The following is a 21,943-nucleotide window of genomic DNA, read 5'->3' on the forward strand; positions in this document are numbered from 1 at the left end:
ATTAAAAACTTGTATATCTCCTCACCTGAAGCATCAGGCTCTTTACCCAGCTAGCATTACATAAATATTTATTGCTATTGGCTTCTTTTTTTTTTAAGAATTATTACTTATCCATTATGTTTGTGACTGCATGTGATCAGCATGGTTGGTAAAGGAACTACAAAAGTTTCTGCTACCACCCAAAACAATATGAAACAACAACAACAAAAAAAGAGCTTCTAGTTTAGTAATTCTTTTTCTCAAGTTTTTTATCTTTACCAAACAATCAAAGATGTGCACAGGCTGCCCTAAGAGAGGCAGATACTTACTTCATCTGCTTGACAATTGTGCTTTTTCCAGATTCGCCAGCACCTGCAAAACAACCAGACCGCTCATGGTTAACGATTTGGAAATATGGATGCCTGTAAGTATTAAAAGCTATCATTATCCCTTCCTCAGCAAAAAGAAGAAAACATCATTTTTCTTAATTTAATAAACAAGTTCTATTATTAATAAAGTTTGAAAAATTTGCCGGTATTTGCTGTCTTGGATATTAGGGAAAGGGCTTTGCCCTTCTTTTGTGCTCTGCGGTTGTTGTTCAGTTGTTTCAGCTGTGTCTGACCTCTCTGTCACCCTATTTGTGATTTTCTTGGCAAAGATACTGGAATGATTTGCCATTTCCTTCTCTAGCTCATTATACAAATGAGGAAATTGAAGCAAACGGCATTAAAGGTCACACAGCTTCTAATCATGTCTGAGAGTGGATTTGAACTCAGATCTTCCTGACTGTAGGCCTGCATTGTCCACTGAACCACCTAGCAGCCTCCAGACATATTGCAGAGTAAAAACAAAAACAAAAACCGAAAACAAAAACCAACACCCCTTCCCCCCCCAAAAAAAAAAACTCCTCCTTGTGCCAGAAGCCCAAGAAGTTAGCACTGAAAAAAATGTGTTACTTTTCAAGTGTCAAATAAATGATGAATCAAAATTCTGGTTCCAGCTGCTTTAAATGAGTGGAGCAAATATTTCAAATGTGATTCAAATCTGCCCTAAGGGAAAAAGATTAATTCCCTGAAAAAATAATAGAGGAGCTTTATCTGTCTTCTTGATTTTACTCCACAGCCCATCCTAAGCTCTGAGTTTAATTTTATTGTCTATATCTGTTAATATATGAGGAAATATTCTTGTGATGTCTATGGTGAAATTTCTGTTTGCATATGCAGTTAAGTAATTCCGGATAGCAAAATGTTGGGAAAACATTGCAAGAAGGTGGGCTCCATAATATCCATTAAAGTCAAGAAAGGAACCCAAGATTCAATTGTAGACCGTATCTTGGTTTGTAGATTCACTCATAGAACATTCATGGTGGATAAAAAAGTCAACAAAATGTCAGTAGGAGACCAATTAATAGAACCAAAGGAGGAAATGGTTCTTTGCTCTAATACAAACTCAAAGTGTGCCTATACCTAGTTTGCTAGATGAAATTCTGTTTGTCATTTGTTAATATAGAGTGGAGAACAAACTGTTTTCAAAAGAACAATTCCTATTTTTGAACAATCATGTGAAACATTGTTCCAAATCACTAATAATAAGGTGAGTGAATATTAAGGTAACCCTTACTTTTCACCACATACCCAACAAATTGGCAAAGATGACGGGAAGTAGAAATACAATAGGAAAGGTAGTAGAGAGTTAGGCACAATAATGTATTATTGGTAGAATTGTGAAATGACCCAAGCATGCTGTAAAATAATTTAGATTTGTGCTCAGAAAGCATCTTCAGTGGCCATAACTTGGGACTTAGTGATCCAACTGCTAGACACCAACTATGTCACTGAAAAAATGAAAAGTGCCTTACATATCAAAATATTGAGCTGTGCTTTTGTAATAGCAAAGAAATACAGAGCAGAGACCCTTTAAATGGGGAATAGCTGACCAAATGGCAGTGCACAGATGCAATTTAATATCATTGAACTAGAAGAAATGATGAGCATCATGAATATAAAGAAGCCTGGGAAAAGCATGTGAAATGATGCTAAGGGATATTAGCAGAACCAGGAAAAAACTTGCCTGATGGCAACAATGTAGAATTTTTAAAACTACCAAATACATTTAAAAAAAACCTCAAATGCTACAAAATTATAATAACTGTTTGGCCCCCAAAATAGATATGCAAAGCTACTTCCCTGCCTTCTTTACTGAGATGGGAGACTGTAGGTGTAGGAGACTGCCATTAATTTCATATAATTTTAAGGTATTGGTTAATTTTGCTAAATATATTTCCTTCTTTTTGTCAGAAGGGATGACTTTCTCAATGGGAGAGAGGTTTATTGTAAAATATAGATGTTGTAAAAAATGAAAAGACATTAATAAGATTTTTCTTAAAAGAAAACAAAATTCTCACATACATCCAGACATTCTTATCAGCCCTTTCTGTGGTAGCAAAGAACTGGAAACAAAGTACCCAGCTTAGTGAGTGGTTAAATAAATTGAAGTACGTAAATATAATGAAAATTACTGTTCCAAAAGAAACCTCCCCCAAACAGTAAGAATGCAAAGAAGTAAGACTGATGTAGAGTGAAGGAAATGATATACTTTAAAAGCTACATCAACATAAATACAAAAACAAGAAAAAGAAACAAGGTTATGTTATTATGATGAATCTTAGAACTGGACAACTGAGAAAAACATTCTCTCTCAGATATTTGATGGTTGTGTGGAATGGAACATCAGAGTCTTTAAGGAACCAGAATTGTGGGCAGCCCAAAAAACAAGTAAACACTGTGAATCCTTTATTTTGTTCGAAATTCTGCTGAAGTGATAACCTTTTATGTGACGCTTCTCCAGATCCTCTCAGTACCTATGACCTGTTGTTCGGTCATTTCAGGCATGTCCAAATTCTTCATGATGTCATTTGGGGTTTTCTTGTAGAAGATCCTGAAGTGGTTAGCATTTCCTTCTTCAGCTGATTTTACAGATGAGGAAATTGAGGCAAACAGGGTCACACAGCTAGTAAAGATCTGAACTAAAGAAGATGATTCTTCCTGACTTCAGGTCCAACACTCTATCCACTGTGCCACCTAGCTGCCCATGACTATTGCCTCTGCCCCTTCCTATAAATTCAGCATGTATTTATTTTGTGTGTGTGTGTGTGTATACATAAAACATACATAAATGTTTGTATATACGTATGTATTTCTTTGGCAAATAGTAGGCAATTAATAAATGTTTCATGATTCTGACTCAGTTTCCCTCATTAAAATGGGTTAAACTGGATTGAATCCAAAGTCAGTTACAATTCTAACTTTATGATCCTATGGTTTAAAGGAAGATGTTATAAAGTGTTTCACAGTGTGACATTTGGTTGAGTTGTGATTCCTCTGCAGATGATTTCATTATCAGCAAGATCATAGACATTAAAGTATTAAGTTAAGTGATAATTCAACAAAGATGTCATGAACACTTAGTTTTGGCAAGGAGCTGTGCCAGGTGAACAAAAAGCAAAGTAGGGCATGGAGGAGCCAATGCAATCACATGATGATACTCTGTTTAATTATGAGGTAATGTGATAATGAGAAACTAAGTGACTTGCCCATGGTCATTTTGAACATTTCAGACTACATGTCCTGGAGACAAATCCAAAGCAACAGATCCAAAATTGAACTACTTCATTATCTTTCATCCCATACCCTCTTTTCTTTCAGACTTCCCTGTTTTATCAAAGGGATCACTATCCTTCCAGTCTCTCAGGTTATAACCTTGGGATTGTTCCCAACTCACTCTCAAATTTAATCAGTTGCCAAATCTCGCCATTTCGTCATTTATGACATTGTCTATTACTTGAACAACTCTGCACTGGCAAAGTTGCCACTTCAGTTCAGGCTCTCAGCATATTTTCCCAAGATTATTTCAACAGCCTTTTAATTGATCTCTCTTCCTTAAGCCTTTTACCACTATAGTCTATCCTACACATTATTGCTATTTTCCTTAAGTACATCTCTTACCGTGTGACTCCCCTTATTCAATAGATTCAAGTGGCTTCCTATGGCCTCTAAAATAAAATGTAACTTTTCTGTTTAACTTAAACACAAGATGGCTTCTACCTATTTTTCCAACCCCAGTGGATATTATCCTCCCTTCCACACTGTGCAATTACTCTTCCTTCCATTCTATGCAATCAAACCAAACTGGCCTGCTCTCTGTTCCTCACACACTTCCCACAAGCCTGTAATGTTCTCTCCTTCCTTACCTCTGCCTCAAAGTCCCTCTGTATCTTTAAGACGCAGCTCAATCAACATCTTCTACATGATCCTCTTATTGCTAGTGCCCTCCTGCCCAAGATATCTTGTATTTAATTAATCTGGATTTTTGTATTTATTGACTTCATATTTATACTTTTCATATTTAAATATATATTTAGTATGTCCTCCATGAGAATGCCAGGCAATAAACATTTGTTAAATAGCTACTATATGCCAGGCGCAGAATGTAAAGTCTTTGTAATTATAGATTCATTTCATTCTTTGAACTTGTATCTCTAGTGCCAAATGCAGTGCCTGGCATGTAGTAAATACCTAATTAGCACTTGCTGATGGATTAATTGAGTGATGGCCACACAGCTTGCAAGTGTCAGGAGCTGGATTCAAACCTAGGTCTCTTTGGATTTCAGATTCAGTACTCTCTATTATATTTCACTACCTCATATGTAAGAAATGTCATCTAGGGTGGAATTGACAGGACTCTGTGGATGAATGGATGTGTGGGATGGAGAAGGAATGTAGATGAATGGGTGAAGATGATTGTGTAAATGGCTGAGAGAAGGGCCATGTGGAAACAAGGACAAAGAAGTTAGGAATGTAACAGAATTGTGAGGAATAATGATTAGTACAGTTTCAGACATGTTGAGCTTGAAAGGCTAATGGAGCAAATAGTTGGAGATCCCTAGCAGGCAATAAGTGAATAATATAGTATGAAGAAGAGAGAAAAGAATGGGGGATACCCAGGGTTACAGCCTTTAGGAATGCTTATTTTGGAAATAATCAATGAGAGGAGAACTGGGGACTATGGAAAAAGACAAGTTCTTGAAGACTTTAGTCCCATAGCTTCTCAGCTCAACTAGCACGAGCTCTGTTCTGTTCCATAGACTTGGAGTTTTCCAGAAGTGAATTCTGGATTATCTCTCCCTTTTCTAAGCTGCGGTTTTTCTCATAAATGTTGTCACTTGGAGCGATTGGGAGAGTTAGAGGACTTGCTCTTATGGAGAAGCCATTACTCTTCTGAGCTGATTTCCAAGACTTGGCAGCTAGGTGGCGCCACAGTGCATAGAGTGCTGGGCCTGAAGTCAGGAAGATTCATCTCCTTGAGTTCAAATCTGGACTCAGACACTAGCTGTGCGACACTGGGCAAGTCACTTAGCCTCGTTTGCTTCAGTTGCTCATCTGTAAAATGAGCTGGAGAAGGAAAAGGCAAACCACTGCACTATCTGTTATCATGAAAACCTCTATTGCGGTCACAAAGTCAGATAAGACTGGAAAAAAAACTCAACAACTACAAAGTAAAAACTAATTTGCCCCATTTCTTCTTCTATAAAATAGGGAAATTGGACTAATTGGTCTTTAAAGATCTTTCCCAACACTAAATCTACAGTCCTAATACACTAATTGTGTAAGATTATTTCTGATAGTACTAGATTAGTTTCTAATGGACCATTTAGGAAAATATCCAGGAAGAGAACACATAAAATATCTTTTGATGAAATTCTATAAGCATTTTTTTGGATGGGGGAAGAGAGTTGGATACTCAATTTGTGATATCATCTGAGCAGGGAACCTCTGGTGTATTATAAATTATCAATTTATATGTCCCACTTGCAGTCTTAGAGAATTGTCTAGGATATTGAGAGATTAATTGACTTGTCCAAGGCCATACACTCAGTATATGTGAGGCAGAAACTGGAATTAAAGTATTCCTTACTCTAAGGCTGGTGTGATTCTTTTTCTCAGAGAAAAGGATATCAGGGCCTCTACAAAATGCCAATATATTCTATTGATTATTTTTGAGGGATCAAATAAATATATATGTTGCTAGAAAAAATCCAGAATTTTAGGCATATGATGGCACCCTGAAAATTTAGATGACCATTCATTTTTGGTAAATTTCAGTGAAAGGGATGATTTTGCCTAGGAAGATTTATGTGTTCAGCTAAATTCAGGCACATTGAGAAATCCTCACTTTAATTCAGGATCTTAACTTCCCAATATTCTATAATAAGTAATTTAAAACAATAACAACTGTCTCGATTTTGTAGAATATGTGATTTTAGGCAAATCTAAACATTTTTAATGTGGTTGATTCTTCTTCTGCAAAAAATTATTGAATATAGGAATTTTCACAAATAGTTTTAACTTCTTTTAGTCCAAGGTTTTGGTAAAATGTTCAGTTCCGAAAAGACACTTTTTTTTAGAATATAGAGTTTTTGAGCTGAAATTCCTATGGATCAACCTACTTATTTCACCAAAGAGGAAAATTTGATTTAGAGGTTTTTAGTGACTTGTCTAAGGCCATACTCCTAACTACTACTAGCAAAAATAGTACTAGAATACATTTTTGTCACTCTCTATACATTAATTATTCTATATGATATTGAAGAATGTTTTGTCCCATTTCTTTCATGATTTTCTAAAATTTAAACATTATATATGTATATATGTATACCTATATGTGTGTAGGTATATACACACACACACACACACACATACACACACATATATGGCTTTAAAGTCACCACCTCTCTGTAGGGTTACAGTCAGCTTTATACAGTAAGTTTTCTTCATTCCATTTTGCCTTTGGGATGTTATATTAAACTATTTCCTCTCATTTATATGAAAGGTGTTATCTCTTGTATGATTTTGACGGTTTCCTTGATACCCCATTGCCTCTTTCTGGTTATAGGCAGCATTTTTTTTTCCAGTGTGGGAACTCTGGATTTGGGCTATTTAATTCTTAGAACTTTTCCTTCTGGAGTTGCTTTTAGGGGGTGAATGGTGGATTCATTCTATCTTTACTTTATTCTCTTATCTTAATAGATCCAGAAAGTTTTTATTTAATTTCTTGTGACTAAGTCATTTTTACTGTTAGAAATACTCAATTTAACTACAAAGGAAGATGATATCTATGCAAAGAAAGAACTGATAAAGAGAAGTATATAGAATGGTTTTACAAATATGTATGTATACATAGATATATACACACATACATACACATATTTGTGTCTAATGGCAGCCATCTTTAGGATGGGGGAGAGTTAAGGAAAAAAGGGAAAAAAGAAAGTTACAAGATAACTATATTATATATTTAAAAGGAACAGCAAGTTGTATATTAGATTTGCAGTTTCATGTACAAGCATCTTTCTTCTATCTACTATGTTTTATTTCTTGTTGAAAAATGTGTTTTATTTCTTATGTTCACAATAAGATAAATAAAATTTAAAAAAGAGAAGTAAGTATAAAAAACATAAGTTTTATATCCAGTATTTTTTTAATCATAGTTGGCAGAGAATCCGGTCATTTTTAAGTGATCTCTTCTTTACTTATTTTTCTGGTCACTTGCTTTTGCTGTCATATATTTTACATTTCATTGTCCCCCAATATTTATTTTTGTCCTTATGTATTTGTTGATTTCTGTTTAGCCTATTCTAGTTTTCAGAATTCATTTCTGGGGTAAGTTTTGACCTTCTTATTCTTCTTCCATTTATTTTTTACAGAGTTTTCATTTCTTTTTCTTTTCAATTTCTTGCTTAGTTTTTTTCCTAAGTATTTATGTAGTCATTGTAGGAAAACAATGTATCTACTTAGTATCTACTTGTTTTTCAGTTATCTCTATATTTATAATTTTTTTTTTATGCTGGCCAGTTTTTCCTTTGATTTACTTATCTCTTTAGCTTTTGTTCCTGACTTAGGGCTCTATTAGGGCCAAGCTCTACTTTCTTCTTCACTTCTGAGTGAAATGGCCAACTCTCTTTGGTCTCACCCTGGGTCTCATGTTGTACTGACCTCCTCCTGCTCCTGGAATTAGGGCCCCTTGGATCTTTGAGTTTCAGAGCACTGTTTCTTCAGGGCCTCTCTGGTATCTCAAGACCTTGGCCTGGGCTGACCTGGTCTGAGATCTGTGTCACTGAGCTGGCCAACACTTGCTGAGTAGTAAATAGGGTCACTGCCTACTGACACACCAGTGGGCTGCCAAGTTGTCTACTACAGAGCCTTCTTATCATTCTGTAGTATTATGAATACCCTGGAGATTTCTCAGACAAGCCCTCCACTTTTTCTGCCTGAGCATATAGAACCTTGAAAGCTACATGTGTCACTTCCCCTGTCACTCCAGTATTTGCTTTGCTTAGGGCACCCCTTTTCCTATTGCCCATGAATTTGTGACTGACTTTTGGTATGGCTCTGGTGTGAAAGAAGTCATTGTAAATAATCATTGGATTTCTTAATCATCATTTAGTCTGGGAGCAACTAGATGGCCCAGTGGATAGAGCACTGACCCTGGATTCAGGAGGACCTGAGTTCAAATCTGGCTTCAGACACATAACACTTACTAGCTGTGTGACCCTGGGCAAGTCACTTAACCCCATTGCCTATCCAAAAGAGAGAGAGAGAGAGAGAGAGAGAGAGAGAGAGAGAGAGAGAGAGAGAGAGAGAGAGAGAGAGAAAATCATCATTTAATTTGGTTTATACTGCAGTATTTTGCTTCAGTAGATATGGGCCAGCTCCTTACTATTCAGATAGTCATCTCATCAAGTAATCCCCCAACATTATTTTATTGAATGTCTTGTGATATGTTTTTAAATTTAAGTGGACATATCTAGGTATGGCTAATTTCAACACTTTTTATTGGAAATCTGGATTTTACCAGGCTTATCTAAATATCCCTTCTTTCTAGATTTCTTAGTAAGAACACAGGTCTGGGAGTGTGTCTCATGTCTGTATTCTCTGCTGCTGGATAGGTCGGTGGATCACTTAAGTTTGGGAATTCTGAGCTATAGTCAAACCATATCAGTAAATATTTGTTGTTTACTGTATCCCAGGTGTACTGATAAGTGCTGGGGATATAAATACAAGCAGAATGAGATTTCTTGCCTTCATGAAGCTTACGTACTAATGGAGAAAGACAGCACATAAAAAGAAGCTGAAAAGTAGGCAGGCGTGGTGGAGATAGCTCAGAGAGTCAGGAATAGAGCTTGGAAAGAAATGAAGGCATGAGTTGCCTTGGCATTTTCCTTTAAATGGAACTTCTGAGAGGAACAGAAAAATTAGAGTAAGGAGGTAGAATCTTGAAGTTTAATTCCTGGGTGAGAAGACCAGACATGGAGCAAACTTCTGGGGCGACAGGGTAGAGAAAGTGAATGTTCTGGGAATAACTCACCAATCAGAGGAAAGGGCCACAGTGACCATATATTTCCAGGCTAAGGAGGTGCAGTAGGGCTAAAGGTGATTGGGAGTCCACACTAACTTAACCTCCAATATGGCAAGCCTCTGGGAGCAGAGGACCACCAGGATACCTACGGAGGGGCAAATCTGCCCAGGTTGGAAAAACAGAACAACTTAAAGCCTCCGTGTTGATCAGTATTGGCATAGGGCCCACCCAGACATCCATCTGAGTTTGAGAGCAGCTTATGCTCTCGCTAGCTTTGTAATCTTTGACAACTGTCTTGATTTACAGAAGACAGGATTTTAGGCAAGTCTCACCCTGAGTTTCAGTTTCCTCATCTGTAAAAGGAAATGTTTGACTAGGTGGTGATCCTTTTTTCTTATAATATGTAGAAGAAAATTTGTTCAAAAAGGAGGCAGAAGTTTAATTTTAGATGCTTTAGAAAATAAGTTTGGTATACCAACAACATCATTAAAAACCCTTTTTAATCTGGCCTCAGACCAAACACTTGACACTTACTAGCTGTGTCACCTTGGGCAAATCACTTAACACCAGTTGACTAAAAATAATTAAAAAAAGAAAAAAAACCCCTTTTTAACCCTTTCTGAACATGATCTCCAGGTGTTCAATAAAATAAAAGGCTTTCATGCTATCAATGCATCATTTGCTTTTAATGTAGTCAATTGCCATCTCCTTGGACTCTCAAAGGGAAAGACGGTAACATACAACTCATTATCTTTGCATTCTTTTCCATTAGAAGAGCATACAAATCTTTGATATATTTGTCACATACTTTAGGCAAAGCAACATTTGTCACAGTTTGACAAAGAGTATTTTTAAAATATTTAAGAGGAAAAAAAAGAATAATGAACTTTTGAATAAGACAAAAATTCCAGTATAAGTTATGTTTAAGACAGTTCCCTCAATCTCCCAAAACATAAACTGTCCGTCTTTGGATTAAGAGGTGCTTTAACATCTACCTTAAGGCAGCTAGGTGGTACAGTGGATAGAACACTGGGCTTGGAATCAGCCTGACTCATCATCATGAGTCCAAATCCAGTCTCAGACACCTACTAGCTATGTGACCCTGAGTAAGTCTTTTAACCCTGCTTGTTTCATTTCCTTATCTATAAAATGAGCTGGAGAAGGAAAGGGCAATTTTATCTTCTGTACTTAGATGACAGAGAGTTACACAGATTATTTCTTTCTTGAGAATAGCAATATTTATGATACCATATGATTTCATTTAAAAAATTTGTAGACCATAGAATGGGTTGGTCTGGGTCAGAATATCAATTGGTCAAAAGAGATAGCAAGAAACAGCACAGGTCATCAACCAGCATAGCAATATTAAAAACCCAGTTGAGAACTTTGAGGGTTCAAATCTGGCTTCAGATATTTACTAGGTGCATGACCTGGGCAAGTCACTTAACCCTGTTTGCCTCAGTTTTCCACATGTAAAAAGAGCTAGAGATAGAAATAGCAAACCACTCCAGTATCTTTGACAAGGAAGCCCTAAATGGAGTCACAAAGAATCAGACAGGACTGAAATGCCTCAATAACAATAAAATATCCCTGGATAGGGTAATAAGACGTAAAACTCCTCAATATGCTGCACTGTTTTTAAAAGTTAAATCAACCCGAGCTTTTGTTTTATAAGGGGCCAATGACAATTCCTCATCTACCTATTTCACTGTTAAAACCAACATACAAGAAGTTGCCAAGTTTCAAGTATGAAATGCTCCTCAAAAAAAGTGGAATTCTACTTTGCTCATTTCCAAACAGCAATTAACTATTCTTTTGAATGGCAGAGTGCTGTGATTGTTATGAGACCTGAAAAAGTCCAATCAGTGAAATCTGTACCATATTCTGCTTTTTTGTCCTTTGAATAACTGTATTATGGCATTCCCTGATGCAGTCATTCTGAACGGGAAAGATTTCAATGCTATTCTAAAGGTGTGTTCTTTTTTGTGCATGTGAATTGACATGTGGAGGACATGGACCTTCCTAAAACAGCTCCAATCTTAATTGAGTCCATCACCTTTGGCCACTCTCCTTCCAGTATGAGATTTAATGGACCTTCAGAGTAATTTGAATGTCTGTGTAATATTTACTAGGAGGCAGGAAAAGGAACAGTGTGAGCTAAAACATGATTAAAAGGGGATAAGCATGTGGAGTACAGGAAGCCATATATTAGTAGCTGATGTATAACGCTTTGGGGATACAAAAAAGCACTGTAATACATTATCTCCATTGCACTTTAACACAACCCTGTCAAGCAGGTACAATACATGTTATTATCTCCATTTTTAATGACAGTAAAAACTGAAGCTCTGAGGATAAGTAATTTGCCCACAATCTCTTACTGCTGGGGGCATGGTGGTAGCGGTGGCGTGATTGTAATCTATTTATTCCGGATTCCAGGTGCAATACTTAACCCTCTATGAGAGTAGTCCAGTTGGGTTAGAATATGGGACAACTGAAGAAAAAGCTGTTGTATTGTCTCAGGTATCTATACATACATACATTCATGCATACAAAAATACGTATATTTGTATACACACACACACACACACACACACACACATATATATATATATATATATATATAATATATATACCCACGTGTGTATACACACACACATATTTGTGAATCTATCTTTTTTTAGCAATAGAGACAGATACAGAGAGTAAATATGGAGGAATGGGTTAGATCTATGCATTGAAACAATGAAATTGGGGGCAATATATTTGGTGAATTGTAATTGGGAAAGAGTGAATGTGAAGATCCTATTTAGTGCTGTCTGGTAGCCTAGCTAGAGGTGAGGTGGTGGCCAGAGATGAATAATCATACTGAAAACCTTAAGGGAAGGCAAAATCCTGAAGTGCTTTATGAAGCCTGGAAGTAGAAATCACACTCAGTATAGACTAAGTGTTAAGTCTACTTTTTGGTATTATAATTCTTTGAAAATAAATCTTCCTGAAGGGCACAAATTATTTCTAGTTTACCAATAACACAATCTAATAATCCTGCTAGATAATGATATGGAATTTATTACATGTGAAACTCTCTTTAGAGGGAAAAATGAATGAGAATGAAAAAAAAAACTGCCTTTCTTTAATACCACAGGGCTTGGTTCACAGAGACAATTCCATTCTTGCAGCATTAGATCATGTTACTAGGCCAAATATAGCTGCGAAGCAACATGCTCACATGTACATAAGGATGTCCTGAGATAACCGCTGCCCTGCCAAATTGTGTATGCATTGCTAAAAAGATTTTCTGGGTCAGAGAACATGGAACATTTTAGCACTGCATCCATTTATCATGGTCATTTATGTGATTTTCTTCAACTATTATATATTATATCATGAATTTATTTTTTTAAGGGACTCAAAAGATCTCTCCCATATCATTATACTGACACAGCTATAAGGTTGGAATTTTCATTCCAGTTTCCATGTGGAGAAACTGAAAATTACTTCTAAAGCCATGATACATCTTCTATATGTCCCTGTTTCTATCTCTTTCTGTGTCGTGTCTATCTCTTAACCTCTGTCATTAATTCTTCTCAATCTGTCTCCATGTATATGTATATGCATACACACAAATATATATGTATGCATGTGACTACACAATAGGTACATATACATACATTTATGTTGTATATGAATATATATGTGTATATACACGTGTGTATGCATACATGTGTGCATGTGTATCGGCAGCTAGGTGGTACAGGGATAGTGTGTCAGACACAGAATCAGAAAGACTCGTGTTGCTGAATTCAAAGCTGGACTCAGACACCTACTAGCTCTGTGACCCTGGGCAAGTCACTTCACCCTGTTTGCCTCAGTTTTATCATCTGTAAAATGAGCTGGAAAAAGAAATGGCAAACCACTCAAGAATCTTTGCCCAGAAAACCCCAAATATGCATTACAAAAAGTCAGACACAACTGGAATGACTGAACGACAACGACAAAAATGCATATCTATATATCTATCTCTATAATTCAGTATTCAGTTCTTACTGGGCATATCTCCTTAATACTAGAAGGACCAGGAATATCAGGTGACATGAAATTTTAATAATAATTTTATTATGTCACTGTACTTTTTCCTTGTGTGCAAATTTACCTTCAATACAAATAATTAAAGGAGATATTATAATTTTACTTTGAAATAAAAAAAGTCATTATATTATCTCTATTTACTTTCTCTCAGGAATAAAAACAAATCACTGCATCAATTTATGCAGCTTGGTCCTTGGGGTATTCTTAAATTCCAATCCTTCTTTAACATGGGCAGGAGGGTGAATCCATAGAAAAAAGAAACAAAATATCCTTCAGTGTGATGTAGGGGAAACAGTACTGGATTGGGAATCAGGAGGACTGGTTTCTATTCCTGAATCTGCTGCTAATTAGCTCTGTACCTTTCGGCAGCAGGCTATTTAACATTTCAGGTTCCTACTCTTTTTTTTCCTCATCTGGAAAATAAGGACATTAAACCAGATGCTCTCAAAGGTCTTTTCCAGATTCAAAATACCATGCGAAATTTATGAAGGTCTCAGATAAAATATTCAAGTTTCAAAAGATAATTAGTTAGAATTATGTAATCCAGTGATTTTTGGTCCAATTTATATTTTCTTTTCTTTTTTTGGCAAATTAGAATAATTAAGCCTTCTTTCAGGTCATCATACTTAATCACTCATGCAGAGACTTGCATCTTCCTTTTTGAAAACCCTGACATCAGGAACTTCCTCAATCAGTACAGATCAGCGCATTCTTTTCAGTTCATAGGTTTTCTTAAGGTCTTAGAGATTTCTTAAGACACTGAAAATGCAAGTGATTCATTTAGAGTCACTTGGCTAATATTTGTCACAGGCTATATATGTTATGTCATATGCCTCATGCTATTGAAATATCCACAAGATGTCAGTATTTGAAATATTCAATAATTTTAAAAAACATTTTATGAGTTGGATAATTTGTTTTAAATTTAAAAAAATTTAAAAATATAAAGTCTCTCTTCAAAACAAACAAATCATAGGTATTAATATTTTTTATAAACTTAATAACTGTAGACCATCAGTCTGAATAATCCTTGATTTTTCCGGAGACATTTTGATAATAAAGGTTTTTTTTTTCTTTTCTCTTTTTCTTTTTTTCTAAGGAGGAATAAAAGGAATTGCCTGGATCATTTGAATAATGAATCAATTCTTCAGATTTCCTGTGTAAATAATATATTTTTAGAATTGGCAGTGACCTTAGATCCTATTAATCTTACCTCCTTTTCAACAGAGACTTTGTTCAGACAACCTCTGCTGTGTCAGTTCCACAGTTAACTAGATTTAGTGTCAAGAGTCCTTTCTAAATACAATGATCAATTAGCAGCTTTCCTGTGACTTAAGCTCAATGGTCCTAGTTTTCTTATGGAGCCACACAGAATAATTCTATTTAACTCATTCATACAATTCTTTAGATATTTGAAGACATCCTTCTGCCCTCTTCATTTCTTCTTTTCTAGGCTAAATATCCCCATTAGATCCTAATTTGATATATTTTTTAAAATTCTATTTGCCATTCTGAGCATTCATCTTTGGTCAGGTTCCCATTTTTCAGTGCATCTCTTAAAATGTAGCAAACAACTGACGTGGTCTAAACAGAGCAGAATGAATTGGAACTATCAGCTTCCTAGTTCTGGGCTTTATATTTTTGTTAATGTACCCTAAGGTTGAATTATCATGGGGGGTGGGTGGTGGGACATATCATAGTATTAACTCACATTGAACTTGAAACCAGTGAAAATCCTGGAATCTTTTTCATTAAACTTGCCGCATCTACCAATGTCTTCTTTATTCTTTACTTATATATTTGGCTTGTTTTTTTTTAACAAAAATTCAGTATTTTATATTTTTTATCTATTACATTTCAATAAGTTATATTTGTTTGAAGGTCCAGCCATTTTAAATCCAAAGTTATTCATCCAGTTTCATATAATCTCCTAATTTCATAAACACATTTTTGGTATTTTAATTCCTGACTAAAATTATTGACGAGTGTAGGGCAAAGTCTTGTAACCTTCATATCACAAGGAGATGGGTTTAATTTTAGAGATATCTCTTAAATATATACCAGGTTTATGCCTTCATAACATGAAACCTAGAAACCACGTTATCTATATTATTTTGTTTGCCCAACATGACCCTTTGTTCCCTGTAGTTTAAAAATATTTTGAACACAGAAAAAATTTTGCCTACACAATAAAATGAAACATCACATACCTGAACTCTAGACATTAAAAACAAAACAAAAACTAACCACTTCCATTTCTCACAGGGATCTATATTCTGACTTATATGTGAACCTATATCATTTTAAGTCACAAATGGAATACGAAGTTTGAATTTCTCCCTTTATAACATGGCTCTGGGACCCATTGCTCCTAAGTTCTCATCCCTACTCCTGTCATCACTTCCATGGATCCTTGCTGTATAAATATTTCTTCCATAGGACTTTATGATTCCACTCCTGCTCTTCATCACCAGTCAGTGCTGACTACTTTTTTCTAGGGCTGTGTGTATTCTGGGGCTTCCAGAGCAGGCTTTGCTCTAGGTCCATTTGTACCCTGGGATCTCTATCTCATCTAATCTGGGAGTATCTCCAAGTTCTTTCAGTTCATTAACTAGTCTTTTGTGTCTCTCCTTAATAGCTCTCTTCTATGGAAGCTGCCCTTCTCTTGCACATAAGGCCCAGCCTCCCCCATGAATGAGGTTGAAGGGGCTTACCAGGTGGCTGTCTAAATCTGCTATATGGAAAACAAATCATTCCCTTTCCATGCCCCCGTACTCTCCCCCACAAAAAAACAAAACAACAAAAAAAAAGGCCATTCACAACAGACACCTCCTAACAAGTTGAGAGTGAACCATTAATCAGCATTATTTGGAGGTGTGAAATAACCATATCCAGAATCTAGATACAAATGTGTGTGTGCGTGCGTATGTGTGTGTGTGTGTAAAAGAATGGAAAGAACACTTTTTTTCAGCCACTATATCACACTTATTTTAAACTGTCAATTAAACTCACAGATTTTTTTGCTTCGTGAATTGCTAATCTGTTGAGATAAATTTAAATTCCATTTACTGACATATTATCTATCCTCTATAGCTTTATGCCATCTACAAATTTAATATATATTTTCTGTGGCTTAGTCTATGCCATCCAATCCTTACAATGAAAATTTTGAACTGGACAGGGTCACAAAAAGACTCTTCTCCCCAGACTCCCATAGCATTAAAGACCTCTCACCATATGGATAACAAATCTATGGTAAATATTCTTTGCTCAACTGGCTGTCATGGGTAATCTTTAGCGATAGGCTAATATAAAATACCCACACAAAATATGAACAAACTTCATAGGTTTTATTTATTTTGAACATTCAATTAAGTGAATAAATGTTTATGCTAAGCAATATAAAGACAAAAGAAGGCTCAGTTCATTTCTCCAAGAAGATTGCATTCTAAATGAGGGAAATATATATATGCACAAATAATAATAAAAGAAGACAGAATACAATATGCTAAGAGATCCAGTGAAAGTGATATAATAAATTTGAAAATGAAATTACTTTCAAAAGGTATGAGGAATTATTTAAAATTTCGTGGAGATGGCACCTAATTTGGATCTTAGGAGAATGATAATAGATAGAGTTAGCTGGTAGACAGAGTTTTGAATTGAAATTGTCCAAGTTCCAAGCTATGTGGCACAAATGGATAGAATACCAGGCCTGGAGTCAGGAAGACTCATCTTTGTAAGTTCAAATCCAGCCTTAAACACTTACTAGCTGTGTAACCCTAGGCAAATCACTTAAACCTGTGTGCATCAGTTTCCTCATCTGGAAAATGAGCTAGAGAAGGAAATGGCAAACTGTGTCAGTATCCTTGCCAAGAAAACCCCAAATGGGGTCACCAAGAATTGGACACAACTGAAATGACTGAACAATAACAACAACAATAAAAATAAAAGCAAAAGTGTGAATTTACAATTGTGTGAATTGTGTGAATTTACAAACTGATTTAGGGCAGACAGATGGAACTATTCCTATTCTTTTAGATCCCTTCTCTGAGGATTTAGCCATACATGGCACCATGCCCTATTTGTACATAAATTCTAAATTTCTTCCCTAAAGGATGGTGAAATATGATCTACTTCCATGCCCAAGCTAGGCAAATCAATAAGTAATCAGTAGTCCTACCTCTTTTTGAAGTCTTGACTTCAGAACAAACAAATCCAGAGGGGGAAAGCATTTTTCCCTCCAGGGAAAATCAAACTCCACAAAAGCAAAGAGAGATAAACCAGCTTCCAGGGGGAAATGATTTTTATCACATCCCCTAAAAGTCAGTAGCTGGAACAAATGAGTGTCCAAATGGGTTCTGCTCCCTTTGAGTGGCTATTATTGACAGAGCTGGCTAATCACTCAATTTGGTAGACTAGCACTATTTTGATCAGATGAAAATAAAATGTGGAATTGGTTTTCATGTCAGGCGAGTGAAATTTGACTTGGATATTGTCATCTTCCAATGTTCATTTGGTATCATGTTGATATAGACTGTGTCCAAAAGGGCAAAGTATAGGAAGGAGTTGAGCAATCTTGAGAGTTTTATCTAGGCAAAAGGCCAAAATAAGTAATTTTAGGCCCAAGCCACTTATATTCTCTAGTTAATAGCCATCCTAATTATTCATATTAATGCCCCAACTATTTCTTTTGTCAATGGAGACAAAGCCTGAATAGAATTTAGAGCAGCTATAATTATTTTATTCTTCACATACTAAGTATTCAATAAATATTTAGAAAGGAAAGAAGGAAGTAAAAAGAGAGAAAGGGAGAGAGGAAAGGAGAGAGAACTAGAATAGTATAAAAGACAACACTGAGAAAGTATGTTGCTCACTTTGATCTTTGCAATTTCTCTGTTGTTACATGTTGTTCTTATGTAGCTATCAGATTCTATTTTAATCTTTTAAAGGTACATCCTTAGGTATTCATAATTATGTAATGGATGCTGATAAATGGAAATTGATTTTTACAGGCTAAAATGAGCATATATTATAAAGTATATTGTGACATTATTATAAATAGATATGTATACTAAAATGAATAAAACACCATGAATGTACACATTCATATACATAGTGTATTTGAAAGAAATTAACACACCAACAGTTAAGTGAACTAGAGTAATAGTCATGAAGATCTAGAGCTCAAACATACCTTTGAAATCACCTAGTCTAAACTTTCATTTTTTTTCAGGGAAAATTTAAAGTAGTGAAATTGCTTTCTCAGACAGTATATGCAGGATATTTAGGATGCAAATCGAAGGTACACCAGATCTGCCTCTCAATCTCAGCACAAGGTGACAGATTTTCTTGTTGTTGAGTGATTTCTGTTGCATCTGACTCTTTGTGACTCCATTTTGTTTGTTAGACAAAGATAGTGAGTGGTTTGCTGTTTCCTTCTCCCCCTCAATACAGATGAGGAAACTGAGACAAAGTTAAGTGACTTGCCCAGGGTCACATACACAGTACCTGACGGTAGATTTGAATTCAGGTCTTCCTAACTTGAGACCCTGCACTCTATCAACTAAATCACCTGGTGATGGATCAAATAATCTCTAAACACAGCTGAGACCCCTTTTCATTTTTGAACACCTAGACACCAACCAAATTTTTATATTTCCTAAAACAAACAAATAAATATGTGTGAGAAGTCTTTAAAAACTGAATCACCCTGGTTTATATAAACCCAGAGTTATGATTCTTGGCCATGGATTACACATCAGTTTGGGAGCTTTATCATGCAGATTGCATCCTTTTAATCCACTAGTACACAATTTTATAAACTACTTTCACCAAATAAATTCATCTGTATCCTGGCTACAAAACTTCTCCTGATGAGCCTTTCTGAACTTACAGAGGATAGTTATTGGACAATAGACACAATGAATTACTGAGTCCATATTCAAAGGCTGTCTAGACAGCCTTTTGGTAGAACCTACCAGAAATTGTGTTCAGATGACATTCATTAACAAATTGAATTAACAATATTCCTATATGTATAGCACTATGTGTGTGTGTGTGTGTATTATACATGTATATATATATATGTATATATATTATATATGTATATATAATATATATACATATGTGTGTAAAATCAATATTTGGAAGCAAACAAAATAAGTCTGAAATTGTAAGATCAAATCTAAACATTGACTAGGGACAAAAGCTGTTCTGTTCTACAAGGTCTTGCTTAATTCACAGGAATGTCACAAGGATCACATGAGTTGATGTATATAAAATCAATCTGTAAATTGTAAATCATTAAATAAATGATTAGTATTATTAGCAGTTCTGTTACTTTTTTTTTTATTTCATTGATTGCATGGGCATAGTATGTCAGAAGAGGAAGGAATGACTAAAGCCAACATGTTTCATTGATATTTTCATAATGTCAAGAGAACTTGTGGAAGTCTCACATCATAGTTTGTGGTTAGAAGGACTTGGGAAGAGTTGCACAGGACAGGCAGGCATAGATGAGTTTAAAGTCATATCATTATAAGAGTTGTCTGTATTTATGTGGTCAGAGATCCATTCAAGTATATGAATATATTATTAGTATTCCCTATGTAATATCCCATGGAGGGGCAGCTAGATGGTGCAGTGGATGGCGTGCCTGGGCCTGGAGTCAAGAAGATTCCTATTCCTGAGTTCAAATCTGACCTCAGACACTTACTAGCTATGTGACCCGGGCAAGTCACTTAACCCTGTTTGCCTCAATTTCCTTATCCATAAAAGAAGCTAGAGAAGGAAATGACAAACCAGTTTTGGTATCTTTGCCAATATAACCCTAAATAGGGTCACAAAGAATTGGACACAACTGAAACAAGTGAACAACAACAACAACAACAACAACAATGTTCCCTGGGTTCTCTCACCCCTAAACCTCCTTACCCATCTTCCTCTTTCTTAATTTTCTCAGAGAGCTGATTTCCAGTTATACTTATGGTTTGCACATACAATAAGTAATTGCAAATGTGGCAAATTATAAATTGTAAAGTGGCAAATCACAAACAGTTTAGTTCAGGCTTTGGGGTGAACAAAGAAACTTAAACATTTTCAATGAAAATATGTAAATAATCCCCATAAAATTGCAGTCTTCATGTGGCAAACCTTAACGCGACCAATTGAGGTAGGCATAATAGTATAACACAATTGATGGATTCCACCTCAGCTCAGAATGCATTTTGTTAAGCTAATATTGTGTAAGTGGCAATGATTAATTTAAGCAAATGAATCAAAACAAACAACAAAATTTATGCAAAGCAGTTCTCTGAATTCCATCATGTTAGTTTTAGAAAACATTATGCCTTTTCTGGTTGGGTTAAAAAAAATACCCAACATTATGCAAAGCTATTTGGTGCTGCCATCTGGCATCCTTTGTAAATAATTGCAACCTTGTAAATAATTAGTTTTGCATCTGGAACTTGCAAAGTTGTATGTTGCAAATAGGCCATTACACTATGGGATATTGTAAAATTCTCCAAGTAGTTGGCTCTCTGTGCTATTGTTCCAAAACAAAGAAAAGTTTAAATAAAGCTATTTCTGTTAAAAAGAAATTCACTGCCCAGATTTTGGCAAAAGGCTGGAACATTTATGATCCTAGAATAAAGAATAATTTTAAAAGAATATACTCCTTTGAAATTCTGAAAAACAAGCAAAAAGAATGATAAATGTTGGTGACAGGATTTTTAAGGAGCTTTTCATATTGTTAACAAGATGCTATTCATGTCATTCAGGATCAGAAAAGCTTGTTGTTAAAGCATTATTATTAGTGCCTGCAACTACAGATATAAATTTGTTCAGTGATCTTCTGATGAACATTATTAACCAAGGCATAAATCAGGGATATATGGTTATCAAATATGTTTTGCCACTGTCATGTTGAAATAGATAAGTGTTCCTTGATAGATGATGAGATTCTCCATAGGTACCTACTTTCAGATAACATTGTACTCATTGCATCAAGCCTGAGAATACTATAATATTCCTCAGTGAGACCAATAGTCAGTGAAAAAATAATAGCCTAGTGATCCAAATAAGGGGGGAGGTGGGAGGAGTGGTAAAGAATGCAAATTGCTCAGATTATGACATACAGTTGATTTGGCAACACAGACTACAGATAGATAATTCTCTGGGCCCCACATTGAATAAAAGGAGGTGAGTGGGCTGAATTGATTTTTGAGAAATTGTGCAGCACTTTGAGTGATTCCATCTTTTTCCCTATCATAAAAACCCATCTTCTTACTATTATTCTCCTGTTGATGCTAGATGGGTGTAAATATGAAACTGGACAATCAAAATTGTAATTGACCCAAAGGGGAGTAAAAAGAATATAAATCTCTAATTGTAAGAGACCTTAGAATTTGTCTAATATATTTCTCTCATTTTGCAGTAAAGCATATAGGTGAGAGAAAGT

At 35.5% G+C, this 21,943-nt stretch overlaps 1 protein-coding gene across 2 annotated transcripts in view; it reads right to left on the reverse strand.

Moving 5' to 3' along the window:
- The window catches only part of GNAT3 (G protein subunit alpha transducin 3), a 64,969-nt gene extending 47,057 nt beyond the window's left edge, over positions 1-17,912 (reverse strand). Inside the window, exons 1-2 of one of the 2 annotated variants that reach the window (XM_020984485.2) lie at positions 17,666-17,912; positions 309-351 (exon numbers count right to left, since the gene is read on the reverse strand). In XM_020984485.2, the coding sequence (XP_020840144.1) occupies positions 309-351; positions 17,666-17,717 (95 nt within the window). In that variant the 5' untranslated portion in view covers positions 17,718-17,912. Of the gene's footprint in view, positions 1-308; positions 592-17,665 lie in introns of those variants that run through there. The other variant, XM_020984484.2, reaches the window with a different exon arrangement.
- Positions 17,913-21,943: the final 4,031 nt, after the last annotated feature.

The sequence above is a fragment of the Phascolarctos cinereus genome, unplaced genomic scaffold (assembly GCF_003287225.1).
Source record: "Phascolarctos cinereus isolate Bilbo 61053 unplaced genomic scaffold, phaCin_HiC Scaffold_1;HRSCAF=81, whole genome shotgun sequence".
NCBI classification, from domain to species: Eukaryota; Metazoa; Chordata; class Mammalia; order Diprotodontia; family Phascolarctidae; genus Phascolarctos; species Phascolarctos cinereus.